Source organism: Phlebotomus argentipes, unplaced genomic scaffold (genome assembly GCF_947086385.1).
Source record: "Phlebotomus argentipes unplaced genomic scaffold, Phlebotomus argentipes genome assembly contig_10, whole genome shotgun sequence".
NCBI classification, from domain to species: domain Eukaryota; kingdom Metazoa; phylum Arthropoda; class Insecta; order Diptera; family Psychodidae; genus Phlebotomus; species Phlebotomus argentipes.
In genome coordinates this window covers 245,682-265,229 of record NW_026776141.1, presented here as the reverse complement: position 1 = coordinate 265,229, position 19,548 = coordinate 245,682, and the positions used below count along the sequence as shown (strand labels likewise).

General features: G+C 38.5%; 2 protein-coding genes across 4 annotated transcripts in view; one reads left to right on the top strand and one right to left on the bottom strand.

Annotated features, from left to right (window-relative positions):
* The window catches only part of LOC132255902 (zinc finger protein 395), a 64,852-nt gene extending 49,886 nt beyond the window's left edge, over positions 1 to 14,966 (top strand). For 2 of the 3 annotated variants that reach the window (XM_059752110.1, XM_059752260.1), the window contains exons 5-8: positions 3,522 to 3,619; positions 6,621 to 6,827; positions 6,915 to 7,065; positions 7,712 to 14,966. In XM_059752110.1, coding sequence (XP_059608093.1) covers positions 3,522 to 3,619; positions 6,621 to 6,827; positions 6,915 to 7,065; positions 7,712 to 8,014 — 759 coding nt within the window. In that variant the 3' untranslated portion in view covers positions 8,015 to 14,966. The remainder of the gene's footprint in view (positions 1 to 3,521; positions 3,620 to 6,620; positions 6,828 to 6,914; positions 7,066 to 7,711) is intronic. The other variant, XM_059752185.1, reaches the window with a different exon arrangement.
* A 1,305-nt stretch (positions 14,967 to 16,271) lies between these two features.
* Positions 16,272 to 19,338, bottom strand: LOC132256360 (BLOC-2 complex member HPS5 homolog). Its single transcript, XM_059752764.1, has 4 exons — positions 19,243 to 19,338; positions 18,910 to 19,052; positions 17,234 to 18,836; positions 16,272 to 17,167 (listed from the first exon to the last, which is right to left on the bottom strand). The coding sequence occupies exons 2-4, from the start codon at positions 19,000 to 19,002 to the stop codon at positions 16,500 to 16,502; spliced, it is 2,364 nt and encodes a 787-aa protein (XP_059608747.1). The 5' UTR covers positions 19,003 to 19,052; positions 19,243 to 19,338; the 3' UTR covers positions 16,272 to 16,499.
* Positions 19,339 to 19,548: the final 210 nt, after the last annotated feature.

Sequence of the window (19,548 nt, the reverse complement as noted above, 5' to 3'; positions counted from 1 at the left end):
AATAGGTCATCGAAATGAAACGAAACCACACCATTTCCCGGTGTCCCGGCCACCCTTCTCCCGCATCAAGAGTGTTTATGCGAGGCTCACAGAATCCATTCAGGGAGGGAGAAAGAGAAGGAGAGAAGAATTGGCAGGAAGGGCACACATTTCATCCTGATCTATTTACTTTCTGGATGCCGAGAAGTCTCTCCTGCTCGATCCTGTGCCTGTGCTGGGCAAAATGGGCCACAATGGAGCGATGGAGCGAACCTGGACAAGTGCGCAAAAGCGCACCGGCAACCTATCCGATGTCGAGTTCAAGCCGAAAAGTAGGTTAAGAGCTTCCCCAATTCCTGTGACCCAATTTCTAAGCCCGCGAAGCTCTCGCGTTATGTACGAAAGCTCCTACATAGATGTCCTATATACATCCCGCATCGACCTGTGCGGCGGCAGTAATGAAGCATTTCTCCCATTTAAATTTGCACCCCTGATTCAATGGGTTTTCCAACTTTTTTTTTCCAACTATGAGTGATAATTAAATTCCCTCGAATTCGAGGGCCGCTTAGCTTTTTCACAGGAATTTCCCGTCGTCACACATTGACAATAAATGGTAGTTTTTTTTCTCCCAGGGTTTTCTTTCCGGTGAAAACGAACATGGAAGCTATTAGTGGAATTGGGGCTGAATTGCTTTTGGCTTCCCGGAAAGTGGAGTCATTTCTCAAACAATGCTGCAGTGTGATCATTCACTGTGAATTGCAGAAAGAGCGCCGCAGAATTGAATGTCCGGGCCAAACCACTGGCTGTGCAGTGAATTTCCCGAAAGGATGCATTTGTTGAATTCTCTGAATAAAGGTCATGTTTTTTTTTTTGATAAATTCTACACCCTCTCGCTGTGTCATAGCGAATTTGCGTCTATCTCAAATTTGTGCACTTTGGGCGTGTGCGACATAAATTTATGTTGACTTTTAGACCCAATTAAACAAAACCCAGTGACGAGATATTCAAGAGTTTAGAGACGCGCAAAGTGAGATAAAGTGATTTATTCTCATCTATTTCTCACACTAATTGCCTAAGATGTTTCTGCTAAATTCTTAGTTAATTTTTCTGTCACTTGAATCACTCATGACTGCTATTACTGTCCTCAGTGGGCTTCTTGGGTGCCTAAATACCACTTTTTTTCGCCTTCTCTGGGCGGGTAAAATTTCGTGTGACCTACATTGAGTCTGATGTTTGCCCTTAAATCACTATTTTATTGCTGGACACATGACATCCTATCGTCAATGTGGGACAGCTTCATCCCTGGGTTTTATCCTCTGTGCCTCGTGTACTGGTATATATTACTTCTGTGGCGGAGGAAATATTGCCATATCGGCGTGAGCAAACAAGAGCGCGCGCGGTGCAGCATTGGAGCGAAAAACAGTGCATTTGGGGCATGTTCTAGATTCGCCAATATTTACTCAGTATTTACTTTGGGCCCATGTGCACGGTTTTGGGGTTTGGCCTCATGATTTTGTACACAATGTGCCACCGCGGAGCGATCCGGGTTGCTCCATTTCGCCTCCCTCTGACCTAGCTCGGGCGCTGGTGGAATGTAGGTCAGAGTGTCGCTGAATAAAAATATGACATATTATAGTTCTGTTGCTAAACGCCGCACTTTCCAACAAATTAATCCACCATGGTGACTCTCACAATGGCGTCTCGTGCGAAGATGCTCACACAGAGTGTGAGTGATTAAGTAGAGTGGCATGAAGGTAAATATAGCCAAGCCGGCCGGCATTTCATAATTCCCTGCGATTTAGTGCTAAATTGCGAAATTCTCCCTCAGAGCAAAGAATCCCATTTGGCCTCTTGCAACATATGGAATGTCGTTTGAAATTGTCTGTGGTCACAGTTTCCCATCGTGCGCCGCGAACTAGAATTGACAATTACCTCAATTTATTTGAATTGATGTCTTTGTTGCACTTTATCTCTCAAGAACAAACTGAAAAAGTCATTATTCGCCATCATCGATGACCGACATTTTCCATGCTGGAAACCTTTTATGTTTCATATGTGAATTTATGTGTCAAGCTCACGAGAGACTTGCTGGAAAAATATCACAGATTGTGAAGTTGGAGAGAGAGACTCTAGATTGTAGATGAGAGAGTTTTTGGTATACATTTTCCAAATATTTGCTGACGCTTCTGATTGTGTTGCTCCTTTTGGAATATTTTCCACAATATACAGATAAGGAAAGATTGATAACTGTGTTGAGCCCTTCTTCTCGCTCATGAAAGCATGAATCATCTAAAAAGTTTCTTTGTCTCTCTAATCTTCTAAATAAACTTTGTGTCCTCAATTGTGATGTCTTTTGAGGTCTATTGATGAAAAATACAACATCATTTTGTCAATGAAACAATATTCTAACATGATTGTCAATCGAGAGAGAGCATCTCTGTTTGATAAATTAAATTTTATTGTCACTGAAATCCCCTCAAGTGATTCGCCAGCTTAGCGAAATATCCCGGAAAATCTTGCGAAACTCCTGGCATAGCCGGAGAGTTTATTGGAATTTGATTGAAAGATAAACAGGAGGAAAGCTCATTGAATACCGATAATTCCCTCGAACTTCCTACTCCATCCACAGCCGATGGCCCTCAGAAAGCTCCCCAGGAAAAAAAAGAAGGCGCAAAAGTAGGTCACCGAGATGCTGAGCTTGGCGTGTATTGCCTTGTGGGAAAATTGTTCCGGGAAGATGGGAAACACAACCGCTGAGTGTTCGCTATACTCCTTCGATAAATGGCATTTTTCGGCGATGTGTCGACAGTTTTTGAGCTGACGGAAGTGCTTCTGCCGGGATGTTCATCGATTTGCCAATTAAAATGTGATGGGACAGTGATGGGGAATGATTCGGGGCATTTATTGATCGACGACACAGAAAATGGTGCGAAATGAGGTCGGGAAATGCGAGAGAGATGCTTGTGCGCGCTTTCGGCAAAATGCTCCTGCCCCAATTTCTATCTGCTTGTACACATATGTATGTAGAGTGCTTCCCTAGAGACGGTGAAGAGCACGAGGCCTCCGGGAAGGGAAGAACCGGGTGAGAATGGGACAGATGGAGGTGTGTTTTATCGTTATCACCATCCAAGTGTATTTAATGTGGTTCTGAAGGCGAGATCTAGCCTAGATCTGCCATTTTTTCAAATCATTCTGGGCTTTTTGGGTGGCAAAAATTGAGCTATGCTATAATCAACCCCTGGCGTGATTGAATGTCTCCACGGGCGATGTAGAATGGCGTTGACCTACATTTTCAAGGCGGAACGCACGGTGGAGCATCGGGTGGAGGGTGATATAATTTGTCGACCCAATTTCACTCCGCCGAACTGTGCGAGCGCATATGCAAAAGTGGGTCAAATCGGATGCACATTGATGATGAATGGTGTGAGAAAATGCAGATGAAAATCACGGGCCGTAAGCTAAAATGGCACCTGGGAAATGGAACACTCCAAATGGATTTGTCAGGGCTTCAAACTGAAAGTGTCCTCTTTCTCTATTTGCAGGCAAATGGACCGCTGTTCAAGTGTGTTTGGAAGGGATGCAACGTCATCCACTCAACAGTGTCCCAGATTGAAGCACACATTCGCAATGCACATTTAGGGTAAGTGGCCAACATGTCATTTGCAACCTCAACATTGTACCACAAGTGATCGCTCAGAATTGCTGCAACCCTTCACATGACCCAGTGACCTTTTTCGCGGCCCAAGAGTTCTCAAGCCGAAGCTCGACCATTCCTGTTTTTCTTATTCCTAAGCGGTTTTCCCAAAAGTTTTCCAGGGGAAAGTGGCAGTGACTCAACAAAGGGATGATGACTGAACATTTTGAATTGTGAATCATCTTTCAAGGGCAGAAAGAGAATTTGTCAAGTCATTTGGAGAAATTGTATTCATGTTTTCTTAGTCTCATGAATATTAGTGACTTGAGTTGTAAAAGCTCAAAGAAATGGGTTGATTTTAATTAAAATTATAGGTTTCAAATGCTCCGTCACGTGATATGATATAACTCACGTCCTAAGGTTAGTTGTTTGGTTTTGCAATAAAGCATTAAAAATGTCTGCAAAGGTTAACAAAATTGATATTCAAAATATGATATTTTTCTTATGGACTACAAAAATCTTCACCGTTCCTTTAAATATCATCTTTCTCGCAAAAATTGACGTGAAAAAGACCATTTGACCTCCCCTTGGCATTTCACACCGAAAAATTATTACTAACGTGACGAAAATTTACATACAAAATATATTTGATGGCATTTTCTTTGCTGTTTTCTCGAGACTTTCTCGCTGCATGAAGTGAATAAATTGCTCTCTCTCTCTCTCACTCTGTTGAATTTCATCAGGTATTTTTATGTCTTTTCCAAAGCATTTTGACATTTTTTAAACACACCATGACTCCATCAATTGGATTTCCATTTTTTTGCTGGCGCCATGAGATTTTTCGCCGTTTATTTAAGTGCAATTTAAATCCATTGATTTTTTTTTGCGGAAGCGGATTTTCTCTCTGACAAACATTGCACTTTCATTGCGAGAGTATATTTTGGGATATTTATAATTCTTTGTCAACTTGTTTGCGAAGGTTTCTCTCTATGAAGCTTTTATGAAGACAGCAAATGAAAGCCTTGAGCTTTTGAGAAAATGTTCTTTAATCACTGCAAATCAAAGCGCAATTGATCTTCAGCAATTTACATGTCACAGAAGACAAACAAAACACGTATCGCAAGTGGAGGAAGACGATCGTCGTTTAAAGTGTGTCCAGTGGTGAGACATCCGAGGAAGGTAAACAGAAAAAAGACACGGACGGGGAAAAAAGAAGTAAAATATGGTGAAAATAAAGAAGTTTCGATGGGTCTCGCGATTGTAACTGTAAAGTGAGAGAACCTGTTACTTTTGTCGGATCATCGTTTCACAATATAACAAATCGAAATTGAATAATCAAGGCAATATCGCGAGGCACCGGTGTGGCGCTCCGACTGCGAGAATTGATGCGCGCTTGTCGTTTGGATTTGCATTTAAAAGGATCCTGTTTGCTGGGGCATTATCTCAGAGTCGCGAAGCACACCTTTGCAAATGAGACTCTTTGTCTCTTCACTCTCCTGCTGGTCACTGAGCAGTATTGGACGTCGCGGTGTGACTCTGCACTTGGGACAGAGAGCTGAAAATGTGTGCGATTTATCATTGAGATAGCACAGCATATATATTAATTCTCGATTATGCAGCCTGGGAATAGGATTTGCATAGTTGATTGTTACTGAGTCTGCGAGTGGCGGAGAGACATGGAATATTTATTGTGCCTTGACACAGTTCTATCCTCTTTCACGGTGTACATATTCAATCGATATTGACCCTCAAATGGGCTCCTCAATTCCTCATTGGCTGGCTCTCTCACTCACACACTATTTTGACTTCTATGGTCAACTGGAAGGCCTTTTCGGGTCACCCTCTGAGATGTTTAAAAAAAAATCTCTTTCACCTCAATTTAGAGATCTATTTTGAGGTTGATTTTCGAGAGAATCTTAATTCAAACAGGTCATAAATCTTGTGACTTTTTCTCTGCTCCACTTTTACAACCACCAGAGGCTTAATTATCTCTAGGATGACGGAAGAGGTCAAAGGCAAAGTACTTTTCAACCAGTCAGAAACTCAGACCAAAAGTGGGAATATTTAAGCGAAAATTTCACGAAAAGTTTTTCATCCACTTCAGCATCTTGGCATTTGAAGGAAGAATATAGGTCAAACCATTGCACATAATGTATTTTCATGTAATTCTGGAGCAGGATTTTATTCGCCACGGAAGAAGTTACTGCTTGAACGGAATTCAGTCTTTGAAAATAAGCATTAAGCATTTTAAAAACTAATATTGAGATGTCAAATTAAAGTGTTGACAATGAACAAGGAAAATTTACAGCATTAGATAAAATATTAATGGCTAGATAATACGTTTTATAACTTTTGGGAAGTCCTGAAGGCCAGAGAATGTGAAAATTCTCTTTCAATTGCGCGTTTCGTGTTGGAAAATCCCAACAAAGATGCCCATAAATCTATGTCTTCCCGGCGGTTAATTGGGATTGATTTCTCCTGTTGGGTGTTCTGCAGCTCTCAAGAAAAAAATGAAAAGTAACACACGCAAGTTGCGATGGTGAGGCGCGCAAAAAAGCACAGTTGAAGAAAGTTAGAAGTTGAAAGAGAACTTGATAACGGTATGTGGGAATTACTTTTATTTTTCTTCTTGCTCCATCTCCTCGCTGGTGCCGTTGTGCATGTCATCTCAAGTCGTGTGTGTACATTTTCCCTTCTCCCGTTCCTGCTCATTTTGTATGGTCTATAGAGAGATGAGGAGGAGGAATTGTGTGGGGCTTTCTTGGGCAGCGCGCGCAGAAGAAGAACTGTGAACGTTGTGTGAGTACAGGCAATAGTGCCAGAGCTAGAGATCGCGATCATGGGCAGAGCATAAACAAGCCACCGAGTCATGACAAGAAGTGGTCGCTTGAGCGCTGAGATTGTATCCTCTCGTGGTAAATGGCACCTATTAGGGAGTTGAGAATTGCTGGGATGCTGCATTTGCCGGGTTACTAATTTCTGCTGTGTCGCCGCACTCTTCTTGCAGGCCAAAGAAGCCACGTCAATCGTTGGACGACGATGGCACCTTCAGCGACAGTGATCACGAGGAGGAGTTCTACTACACAGAGCTGGAGGACGAGGAAGATACCGCTGCTCCCAGTCCACCTTCGCCGCCCACGCTCAGTCATCGCGATATGGCAAGACCGCCACATGAAGATCCAGAGTATCAGCGCCAAATCGTGGGCAGCTTCAGGTGAGTCACTGTCCAAGGCTTTTTTTTTACTCTCTCTTTGGCTATCGAAAGATTCAGTCCATGATCTCGTGCAATTTCACTCGACAGACAAGGATTCCTGTCCCTGCAGCAGACTCCAGTAAAGCCACCGCTTCCCATCGGCCATGCCGGACCCATCAGTATTCCCAACGCGATTCTGCCACAGCACAACTACTCGTGGTCTCACCAGCAGAGTCCGGTGAGTCGATCACTCCCCAAGGTGGTGAACCCTTTCTCTTACTATACGCGCTTTCATCTCAAGAGACACACCAGCCAGAGATACTCCAAAGCCTCGATTGGAGCCGCGAGAGCACCTGTTGATTCCCTCTATTTTTGGCGCCGCGAAGCAATTAATCTCCAACTGTGGCCAAATTGCCATCCAACAAATCTACCAGTGATTTGTCATGAGCCCTGAAAAAGGCCCACAATGCGCGCGAGAGAGTCCAATTCTCCCAAGCGCGCGCGCGATTAGGCCATGAATTGTGGAGATGAGCGAAGGGGATTTATTTGAAATTCAATGTTTCACTTTTCGTGGCTCTTGCGAAAATACTTGGTCAAGGCTTGAAAGAATTAAAGACGTGTGTGTGTTATCATTTTCATCAATGAATAGATGAGCCCACATTTTATTCGGCTCTCATTACTTCACCAGAAGGTTATAAACGCCAGAAATCTGAGCCGGCAAATTAATTGAGGTTGTCTTTTGGAGTATCGATGGCGTGTGTTTGTGCGGGGAAATTTGCTGGCAATTCATTGTCAAATGATTGAAAGGCATTTTCCTCCGCCTCTTGGGTTATATATTGCTTTGAGAAATCTTGTGGACAAGGGTGGGTTTTTATGCATTTTCTCGTCTCTTTCGCATCGATCAGGCATCACCGCAGAAGCACGTCCGACTGTCGCCGCGTCCGTCCACGTCGTACGCTCCCTACCCGTCGCCGACATACACGAACGCCATCACGGCGGTGCAGCACAACGTGAACATCTACATGCCCGTGAATCAGGGCGCTGTGGTGGCTCACAATGCGCCCGCCGCTCACCGATCGCCACTGTCGCCGAATCGGCGCACGCGCGGCGAGAACAAGAAGTGCCGGAAGGTGTACGGAATGGAGCACAAGGATCAGTGGTGCACACAGTGCAAGTGGAAGAAGGCTTGCAGTCGGTTCGGGGACTGAAAAAAGGCCAAGAAATAATTTGCCCAAAAACAGACAACGTCCCATCGAATTGCGCGCGCAAACCCAGGGCAAGTTATTTAGTCAATGCATCAAAGACCATCCACATCTTCCCCCAAGCAAAATGAAAATGATTTCAACAAAAAAAACAATCCATCGATGAGCTCAACAGTTTCAGGAGGACGACTTTAAAGAGATGGACAATACGGAGAAAATATTTCCATGCCACGACTTGTGCGATTGAGAGTTGACAAGGGAAAGCGTATTTTAATGGAGAAAACACAAACTTTTAGCCGTGATGCGGAAGAAATTCATTCAATTTTAAACTTCTAGGAACAGTATAGGAAGCTTATAGGATGTCAATAATTGAGTTTGAATCTTATCAAGACGTACAAGTAGATTTGCAAATGTCTGTGGAATGCTTCGTAGAAACCTCTTCTTCTGAGAAATATTTGTGGTGTAGAACAGTCGATAAGATATCCACTGTGTTAATTGGTAGATGTGTGAGAAAGTCTCAATAGAAGGCATGATTAAATTTGTAAAAAGAAAAAAAGAATTATATCTCAAAGAAAATTGAAAAGATAAAACTCATAGGAAGTGATAATGATGCTAGAAAGCTTCACTTTGTTTAACATTTTCTTCTATATAAGATTTCTTTTCCTTTTTGCAGCAAGCAATGTTTTACGGCACGCCATTTTTCCCTCAATGTTTGTGCATTAATCAAAAGTGAAAGTAAAGAGAAAAAAAGGTAAATAGAAGTTGTCAAAAGAATGATTATGATGTGAGAAAAAATAAATTGATATGTATCGTGGAAAAAAATATCTCTACAAAAATAGAAAAGAAAAAGATATCACGTAAAAAAAATACCTAAATAGCATAACCCTGATAAAATATGTAAACTAATAAAGAAATATCTAGACAAACCAAAAAAAAAGAAGAAACAAATATTGTGAAGAGGAAATATTTAAGCATGGAAGCAGAAATATATTTTTTTAAAGATGGAGCAACATTATTTTTTGCATAAAACAAAAGGGAACCAGAAGAAAAGATTTATAATAAAAAAAATAATAGAGAAAAAGTGTTATTTTTCAAAACACCAGAAATTTTATAGTGGCAAACTCAAAAGATTCTATTTAACCACTGATGAAAGTGCAAAATAACAGCAAAATCTTTTCCAACAACCATACAAAACTCATATTCCGGAAAGTTGAAGTTTCGGAAGTAAAAAAGAAAAAGATAAAGAGAAATTACAGCCCAAGATCACAAAATCACGATCACTGTTTGTGGCAGATTTAAATAAAGCAAGGCAGTCAGTTGATGTTTCGAGATCGGTCAAATGTGAAATTGAATGAGAATATTAAAAAAAACAAAAATGTGAAAAATTTGAGAAGAATAAAAAGGGGAAAAATGTGAATTCGAATTAAAGAGCAGAGCAAAAAATTTCGGCAGTGTTTGAAAGCACTTAAATTTGCTAGTTTGAGAAATGGAGGTTTCAGTAATGGCAGAATAAGGAGACAATTGGCAAAATATTTTTCATCGTTCTATCTCTTAAAGACGTACGACAAAAAGAAGTCCAGACTATTTTATGAAGCAGGAGTAAAAAAGAAACAATTCGATTGAGGATAATTTGAGTAAAGAAAGTAAACTAGAAAAGAAAAGATTTTAACGAAGAAAAGATTATAGAAACAATAAAAATCGATAAGGCTGATTTAGTTGTTACGTGTTTTACCATATCAATTTATTGAAAATGATGAGAAAATACTAGTAAAAGTGGAAATCTTGCAAAATATGTAAAAGTTTTTATCAAATATTTTTATGTTGTCAAATATTAATTCCCTCGTTGCGTTAGTATTTTTTTCACAAAATGTGTTTCAAATGATTTTTTTTAAATGATTTTCGATACCACCTAAATATGAGAAAGTCCCCGTCTAATGTGGCTAATATATATATAATTTTTAATCATAAAGTGACCGACAAATTAAAAAATACTTTTTACAAGCATCGTCAATTTTTTTGTCAATGTTTTTTTTGTTATTTAATTTTTGTGTCAAGTCGAAAAAGAGTAAAATTAATTGTTATTGAAGAAACACTGCCAAGACTTAAAATCAATCTGGTGCGTACTTTAAAAAAAAAATGAGAAAAAATTTATAGTAATAGAAGTGAATGAGAAGAAAAACTTTAATATTAAAACAAAACGAGATGAGTAATTAAAGAAAAAAAAATCATAAAATAGCATTTTTGTCGGCAAACAATTCGAATTTATAAAGAAAAAAATCAAATAAGTGTTTAACAATCGCGCGAAGAACCTACAAAAACAAAAACAAGAAAATACGATCGTGAGCAACACCACACAACGTTTTGGCCCCTTCATCATTTTCTCGTAAGACGACTAAAACCAAAATCTTACAGAGGAACTCACGCAAGTTCACTGCAAATGAGAAATGATCTTCAGCCGAATTGAGGGTCGCAGAGTTAAGTCCTCGATCGGCGCAATTTCTTACTATAAAACAAGAACTAATTGACTGATGTTGTCTTTGCTGAATGAAACGTGAACTGATTGCGTTTCCATGACAACAAAGTGTATGAGAGATGAAAAACAAGAAATAAATATAAAAGACTTATATTTTTGCCTATTATTGTACAAAAAAAAGTGGGAAAAAAATTAAAAAGAAGATGAAAAAGAGAAAACAAAGAAAAATACTGAAGAAGATGAACCTACAAAAAGAATCGCCATCACACAGGATGGCACAATTGAGATGATTATAGAGGTGTAGAGATTTAATTTTTAATGTGAGACACTCTGCAAATATCTGATGGAGAAAAAAAAAAAAATATATATATATATATATAATATTAACTATTACTATTAAATTATTGAATAAGAGATAAGTGAGAAAATATGAGATATATACAAAATATTCAATATAAATTTTACTAATAGTGTTTAAGGACGTAAAGAGAGAAACTGAAAGAGAGAAGAATACAATATAACAATATATATATATATATTACTAATTCTTAAGAAGAACAGAAGAAAAAACATATTGATAATAACTTTAAGAAACTCAATGGATCTCTATCGTTAAATACTTTCAATGTTTTCCACTTTTTTTCCGAAGCAAATGATAATTGAGGATGGAATATTATTATAATATATTTAAAATATAGAGAGAAAAAATTATTGATAAACATATGTGGACGCGTTACCAGAGGAGGATATTAAATTTAATTTTTAATATGGTTGTAAATGTGACAAACTTTTACTTTACGGTTAGTTTTATTATTTCTTTTGTAAATGTTAGGAAAACTCTTCCACGATCACAAAGCGCCCCTTCCCAATCACCACAGCTGGAAGGGTGAGTTTCTTTCGGGGTTCACTGTGAAATCCAGGGACTCTGTTGTCCTTCAGGATCAATTTCATAATGCGATCTTTATCACGAAAGCGCACGATCAATGATCGCGTCTGGAATTCACCCCGAATGACAATGTCGCACGCGATCAATTTGTATTGCGATCATCGCGATGGCCATGCAAATTGATCACCCACGATCAATGGACTGCGATTGATCTTTAAGGTGTGCCCTTCTCTTCTTGTCATCTCTCGCGATCTCGCCGGCGATCTTGTCGGTGATCTTCAGAGGTGGCCAGCAGAGAGGGCCACAAAACGCGTAAAAGCCTCACGCAATTCTCTTTGCATTTTGTTATTCTTTCTGCGCTTCTTTCAACACCCATTTGCTGATCTTATTTCCTTCGTACGTGATCAACTTATACGAGAAGCAATCGTGAAACAATGCGTGCAATGAAACATGAAGAATTCTTGCATCTTTTTGAGTGAATGAGGGAGATTAAATTGTGGAAAAGATAATCCTCGAAAAAAAAAATAGACAAAACACTGAACTTGAACTAAATTCTCCTCGGAATTCACGTCACGCAAATTGCAAATCGTGTAATAAAAGCTATAAATGATGATTTTCAAATCAATTACCTCTACATGAATATTGATGTGAAAGAAAAAAAAGAGCAAAAAGAACACCATAACTCTGAGAAATAATATTTGTAATATTTAATGGATGAAAGAACGATATATAAAAAGATGATTGAAGATAGCAAGAAGAAAATAACAAGATGAAAGCACTTAAAAGTACATGAACAATCTATTTAGATGCAATATAAATTATTCATATTATACACTTATTATTAAAATAGTAATTATTACTTATGCAAGATGGTGAAAATACAAAGTGAGAAAATTAATAAAAAATGATGATCCTCTACTGAATGAACCATTTCAATATGTAAAAAAGAAAAGAAAACTCTTTAATTATTAAGACACCCAGAAGAAAAAGAAGGAGAAGAACTTTACAAAATTGAGGAGGAAGTTTATTGCATAGATGAGTGTCGTTGAAGAATAAAAAAAAGCAGAATATTATCTATTAAATATTAATTATAACTTGATAGAATAACAACTAATAATATACACGAAAAAAATGGAAAATATCTTATATTTCGGATGATGAGAGACAATGGAAAATTAATTGTATGAATTTTATGGCTATAACTTTTAAATTTTACTTCTTACATAAGGTTTAAATTTTACAAGACAAACAAGAAGAAAAACAAGTACATCAAGTTACAAATTAATTTTAAGACGATAATCGTGGTGAAGAAAATCCTAGAAATTTGTTAAATGACGGCATTAGTTTTGGCGCTTGTTTTACCCACAAGAGAAAATTCTCGGATTATTATTTTTAGTTATGGTATTCATTTGGAAATTTGATATATATGAATATATTTCTTTTCGTATTTATATAGTCCACACACTCTCAAAAAGTCGTATTTGCAATTTTACTGCAATTCATGCAATTTCCCTGTAATACTTTTATATATTATACAATATATATTTGCAATATTTATTTACTTACTTTACTTGCATATTTTTTTTCTTAATTTTCACACACTTACAGCTTGAATGTCGCAACGTAAAGTACATTGAGAGAAGGTTACACAGTGACAGTTGGCTTTGTAGAAATGTTTGGCGGCAAAGAGTTATGAAAATATTGTTGGCGAAACATTTTTGCAGAAACACCCTGTGTTGAGTTGTTTCATATTTTGCAAGGATGAGCATCATTGATATAATTGTACTATATTTATACAATTTTTTGATGATAAAGAAACAAAAAAACAAACAATTGAACGACAAGAGCGGAAATATTGTTGCAAATATTTGTATGTTAAATATAATTTTGACGTTCTTTTTTGCTATTATATATTTAAAAAGAAAAAATGGTATGATAAAGAAAATGTAAAATAAATTTATTATACATGATTACTATTTAATAAAAGAAAATCTATTGATGATTTATTTCTCAAGAATACATTTTTTTTCTTTTTCTTTCCTTCAAAAGCTCAAAAGCCACTCTTTTTTTTGTTCTTTATGTTTCGCGAGTCCCTGATTTTTTTTATGTTTGCTCTTGAACAACAGCTGAGTTGATTATGAGAAATATTGTTAAGATTTTCTTCCGATAATGTAGCCATTTGTACCTAAGATTTCTTAAAAATACCAACATTTTTACAATTTAAACAAAAATTTCACATCTTAGCTGGTAAGTGTTTGATTGTTTCTACTCTTACATCATCGTTTTAATTGCCTTAATGATAACGAAAAAAAATGTTCACTTTCTGGACGCCAGGAGAGCTTTAGGTTTAGGTGTCCTCGATCGGAGTATTAGTGGTTAATAGTCTTTAAGTGGAAACTCCTCATTTCTACCGTGTATTTTGTAATAATTTATTGTTTCGACACTTTTCCACTCTGTGACAGTCATTTTGCCTATTAATCGTTTGTAAATAAGATCGCTTAATATTTAATCTTGAGTGTCTCATTTTCTCATCTCAAACAGTAAAATTCTCGAGACAATAAAAGATGTTTGATGTTTCATTGTTTCCACCAATCACTTTGGTGCGTCTCTTTTACAATTGTTTCATCAACAATATTTTTTATCGTCTCTCAAGCTCAATGTCAGAAATCTTCTCAGACTCACAATTGAGTATTTTTCTTTAATTGAAACATATTTAAATCTTATTAACTATATTATTGAGAACATAATGCACCGAAAAAGGCATGAAACAGTGGCATATTTCTTGTACACTTTACATTATTATATAGTTTATTAATAAGGGATTCCCAATTGATATATACTTCTTTTTTGTTTGTAAAATATCTTACTTTAATTATTGTGTTGTTTCCTAAAACCCACATCAAGACATGATATAAGAAATAGGTAAAAAGATAGTGTGAAGATAACAATTGTACATATTACAGAAATGATGGTATATAATTGTGATTGCTATAGACAAAAGGCTTCAGGATGTAAACTCACAACAGTACAGAAATGGCGAATGATGAGTTTACGGACTGGCTGACATAATAATTGCATACAGAATAAAGAAACATATAGGACGAAGGTGAGGCGATAAAAGGAAATAATTAATTGTTACAGAAATAGTTAAAGGCAAATATTCTTGAGCAAAACACTCACTCTCACACTCTCTAAATTGAAGATTGAAAAAATACTTTTTCTTTGGGGTGCGACGAGAGAGGCTCAAAGTTTCCCGCCAAAAAGCACAAACTGAACTCTTGAACTGATTGAAATTATAAAGAAAATCGAGGTATTCAGACTTTTCTAACCGACAAAATCCTTCAACCTGCTGTTTTTTCTATTTGTAAACACATTCTATATATCGACAAACTGGTAACTCTACATAGAACAAGAATCACCGCCAACTAGTGGTGGGAAGACCTTTGACCTCTAATATCTTTCAGATAAAAAAAATCAAGGATAAAAAATTCACAATCATTGTCTCATGCCAAGAATTGCGATGCTCGCATTGCAGCTTCTTGACTTGAGTTTAGCTTAAGAGTTGTGTCTCGAGATATATTCCATCTCTAAAAAGAAAAGAAATAGGCATTAAATATATAGGAAAAATTATTCAGTAAACAAATATTGATAAACAATACAAAGAAATAGTTCAATTCTCCCAAATAATATATGTAATAGAAGAAGAAAAAAGATACCTAAAAATGAATGATGAAAACCATATTGATAAACAATCGTTGAGCTAAGTGTTAAGAATGTATGTAAAAACCAAGTCCTCTTTTCCAAACAACAACACAAATCACACTTAATCACTAGAGATGACAAGGAAGACATAAAAAACCTACAAGATATCAATAAAAAACATGCCACTTGAACCATTTAAATTTCCAAATATCACATTTTTACCTTCTAAGCAATTATTTCATTTAATTATTTCTATTTTCTTTTGCATTATCATTTAAGAAAAAGTCGAGAAGAAGAAGTATCATTAAAAGTTGCATAGAATGTCATCACAGAGAATACAAAACCTTTCTCGATTGTTGTTAAGTTTTTGTATATCAAAAAGATAAAACTCTGAAGTAAAAAAATCATAAAAATTATAAAATAGCTGACAAAGAAAATGAGAAATTGGAACAACAAGAAAAATTTTTGATATTTATGACACAAACACCAAGAAATAGAAAATGACTAGAAGTTATATTTATAGTGTTTTTATTAAAAAAAAAAAATGAGAAAGAGAGAAAAATGTAAAAGAAAAACTAAAGATACTTTATTGATTTACATACAAAAGGAAGAAGAAGATAAAAAAAATGAAAGAAACTATATCATAAACATCTTTCTCGTTTGTATTTTACAAAACAAAACAATGCATATTCGCATTAAAACATTACATTGTAGTGAAAGAAGAAAATAACTATCGGATAAGAGAAGTACATTGTAAGGCAAGTTTAGTGAGATGGTGGAAAAACACACACACAGAAACACTAAAAAAAACATAATGAAACTAATATTTATTTATAAGGTGACAAAGTAAAAGAAAATCGATATTATTGCAAGAAAAATCAACATGTGAGTAATTTCTTTGAAAGATGAAAAGAAGAAACTATATATTTCAAAAAAAGAGAAGCAAAAAAGTGAAGAATATATATTGAGAAAAGCTATAAGATGTATGGAAATAAAGTATATTAAATATATGAATATATATACAATAAAGTCCAATTCGAAGAATAAAAAAACTCTCTTTCAATGCAATTCCACTTGGCCGAAAAGACATTTCAATGCGGTTTCCAATGAGTCAACAAAGGTAAGTCAATTTACTTAATTTCCTTAACATCACAATTATTATCAGCAAATCAGAGTAATAAAAATCACAAATTATTTGTCTCTTTCAATGTTTATTTGTCATTCAAAATAATACACGTTTAATAATTTATTAGCAACTTGCACCTTATCGTCCTATTAATATCCTTTAATGCTTTCTTTTTATTTTTGGTGTATACGCGTGTAAAAATTTATGCAGTAAAATACAGTCCAATACTGAGCCGGATTCCGACTCGTGTCCGATTGTGGTAACTGATAAAGTGAACAAATGCAGCTCGCGGCGGAGCCTGAGTCTATGGCGATTGCAAGCACATGAGAAAGTATTCCCTCGTCAGGGAATTCACAGGGAGATTCTTCTGATACTTCTGCAGCTCCTGCAGCGTCTGTCGTCCGCCGGCACGCTTCACGGCCACGTCCGTGATGAACTGCCACGAGTAGAAAGTTGGCAGACCAGCGATTGTGGCCGCCAATTCGGCCTGCGCTCCGCACTGTGGACACCAAGTCACTCTGTGCGTGAGCAACTGGTCGAGAAGATAGAGAATCCTCTCGAATTGTACCGTCTTGAGACGCTCAGACACTTTCCTCACAGTCGTACAATTTCCCGCTGCAAAGAGGAAGTCTTCCATGTGCTCAAAAGGGCCCTCCTGGGCGCGATAGAGACACCACAAGCCCAGCAGGGCAGGCACGCGACGAGCGAGAGATTCACAGCGCTGCTTGTCTTGTCTGGACCAGAGGAACTGAAACAGAATCTTGCCCAGATCCATGTGTTGACCCTCGTGCACGGTGATCAGAGGAAATGAGCAACTCTCACACTTTGGCGCTCCTTCGTCCTCATTCACCACCATGAAGCCCTCCAAGAGGAATTCCTGCGCCTTCTCGTCCATCTCCCAAATCAACTCCGGCTTGATGTAGTCCAAATACAGGCCAATGCAATTCCTGCGCGCTTCTGATTCGCTTTCGCCTAAGGAAAATGGAGAAAAAGGATATGATAAAGAAGTGTCTTGTTTATTTTTATCAGGAAACTCACCATTTTCAACCATGACGCCCTGGAGTTTTCCCAGCAACGCCGAAATCTCCGCCAGTGTGTACTTGTCGAAGATCTCAGCATATCTCTCCACCAGCCTGATATTGCCGATCCTGGAAGACTTGTAGATCATGTACAGATTCCTCAGCAGCTTCTCCTCATCCGTGAGCCTGGGATAGACCATCTCGGGGCTGGTCTTCCTGTTGAGCACCATTTTGCGCGTCACAATCTCCTCGTCAGTCGCCAAGGAGTTCGCTGAGAATTCCTCAATCTCCCTGAACACCGTGCGTTGGCCATTCTGGTGCTCCGCCGGTGATTCCTGCTTTGGCGTCGTGTCAAAGCTTGCCAGCAAATTCAATCCCATCTTGATATTCTTCCCCAATTTGCTCTTTATCACCGTGGCAATCACATCTTTGATGTTCTTCTGTGGAAATTTCATCTCATCAGCATTTGCATTCTCAGTCAAATCACGCTTCGGCGTGGAAATTATGCTCTCCAAGAGATTCAGAATGTCATCGTGCTTCGTCTCCCGGAGGAATTCACGAAATTTGCCCACTTGATGAAGATTCTCTCGCACCCTAACATGATTTTTCACGTAGGACATGTTTCGCACCATGAGTTCCAGACACTTTGGGAAGTCTTCAGCCATCAAAATGTCCACGATATGATCACAGAGCTTCGTCACACGCACAACAAACACTTCCATGCTGTTGAGGAAGATGTACAAACTGTTCCCAACGATCCGAACACTGTGAATATTACTGAACTCATCATTCCACAGTACGAAATTCTGAGTCGGGTCAAAAATATAGACGCCACTCGACGTGTTGGCGACAATCAATCGATTCTCCATGCATTGCAGCTGGTGGAAAGACAGAATCTGCGCAGGAAAATCCACACTTGCATCCTCCTCTGTTGTGGCATTCCTGATTCGCGCCGGAGGAATGGCCAGAGCCTCTCGCAGATCGATGGTCTGCTTGACATTCCCATCGAATTGCACTTCCCAGAAGCGTGTCTTTGGTCTGGCGCAGAAAATCTTCCCAGTCAGATACTCGTCTTTCTGAATACCCACGAAGCACGCTCCGCCAGCACCATTCCTCGCCTGCGAGCCGATCCGCTTGAACTCCTCGCGTTCCGTGTTGCACATGATGCTTCCGGACGTGGTGGTGACGAGCAGGAGCACGTCGAAGCTGTCAATCTGCAGGATTGGCGACGTGAGCAGCAGGATTTCCTGTGTGTGCATGTTCAGGAGAGAGCGATGGATGAACGTGGACACACTCACGCACGCCACGCGTCCTCGATCGTCGCCAAAATAGAGACACTTGTCGCCCGTCGCCCAGTGGAGACAAGTAATCCGCCCCGCGTCGATCTTGATCGCCCTCTCGGGACTGCTCGCCTCACTGCCCAGCATCGTGAGGAAGATCTCACCCGAGGCGGTGGCGTGGGCGATGTACTTCTCACTGCCGGAAATGGCCACGAGGCTCACGGAGCTCGTGCGATTGGGAATCAAGTGCCTGAACTTGCAGGGCGAGCGCTGGAACAGATACAGACTGCCAGATGTAGCACCAAACACCAGACACTTGTCTGAGGCACTGAAGCATGTGTACTGGAATGACATGGAAAGGCCTGGAATTAGCATTTCATTGCAGATAAGAGGAGTCCTTCCGGATGTCACTCACTTTTATTCTGTGGGTGTTGAGCAGACGTTGCTGTATTGTTTCGCTGACATCACAGTAGTCCGTGAGCAAATATTGCTCAAAATTGTCTCCCATCGTGTGAAGGATCAGGAGCTGCGCTCAGGACAAGACACGAAAACACTCTCCTTGGGTGAGATTTTGGGTGGAAAAAAGGTGTAAAACAAGGAGGTACAAAATGTATTGTTTCTTCTTCACCAACAGTCTGGCGCAATAGCCCTACAGATGGTGGGGCGAATGACGTACGGCCTATTGGAAGCCCAGCCGAGCGAGCACCACAATCCTATTGGTACTGAGTACGAATAGCCGAATACTCACGCTAAGACAGGAATATGTTCTCCTCTTTTCAAGAAGATCTGCAGTCGAAACTTGAGTCGAAGTTTACGATGATTATTCTATTCTTTCTTGTGGCTAACATAATCAGTGCCTTTGTCGCTGGCTATTACATTGGGCGTAATACCCCAATAGATGATGTTTCGTGGATATATGCTATAAGGCCCGATGTACTATTAAGATTTGTACTTGAATTTGTATCAGAATGAGAAATTACTAATTTGTGAAAATTTTTAGAAATCGCTCATTTTATTTAATGCAAACACGTGCGTCGTATGGATTCCGTAACGT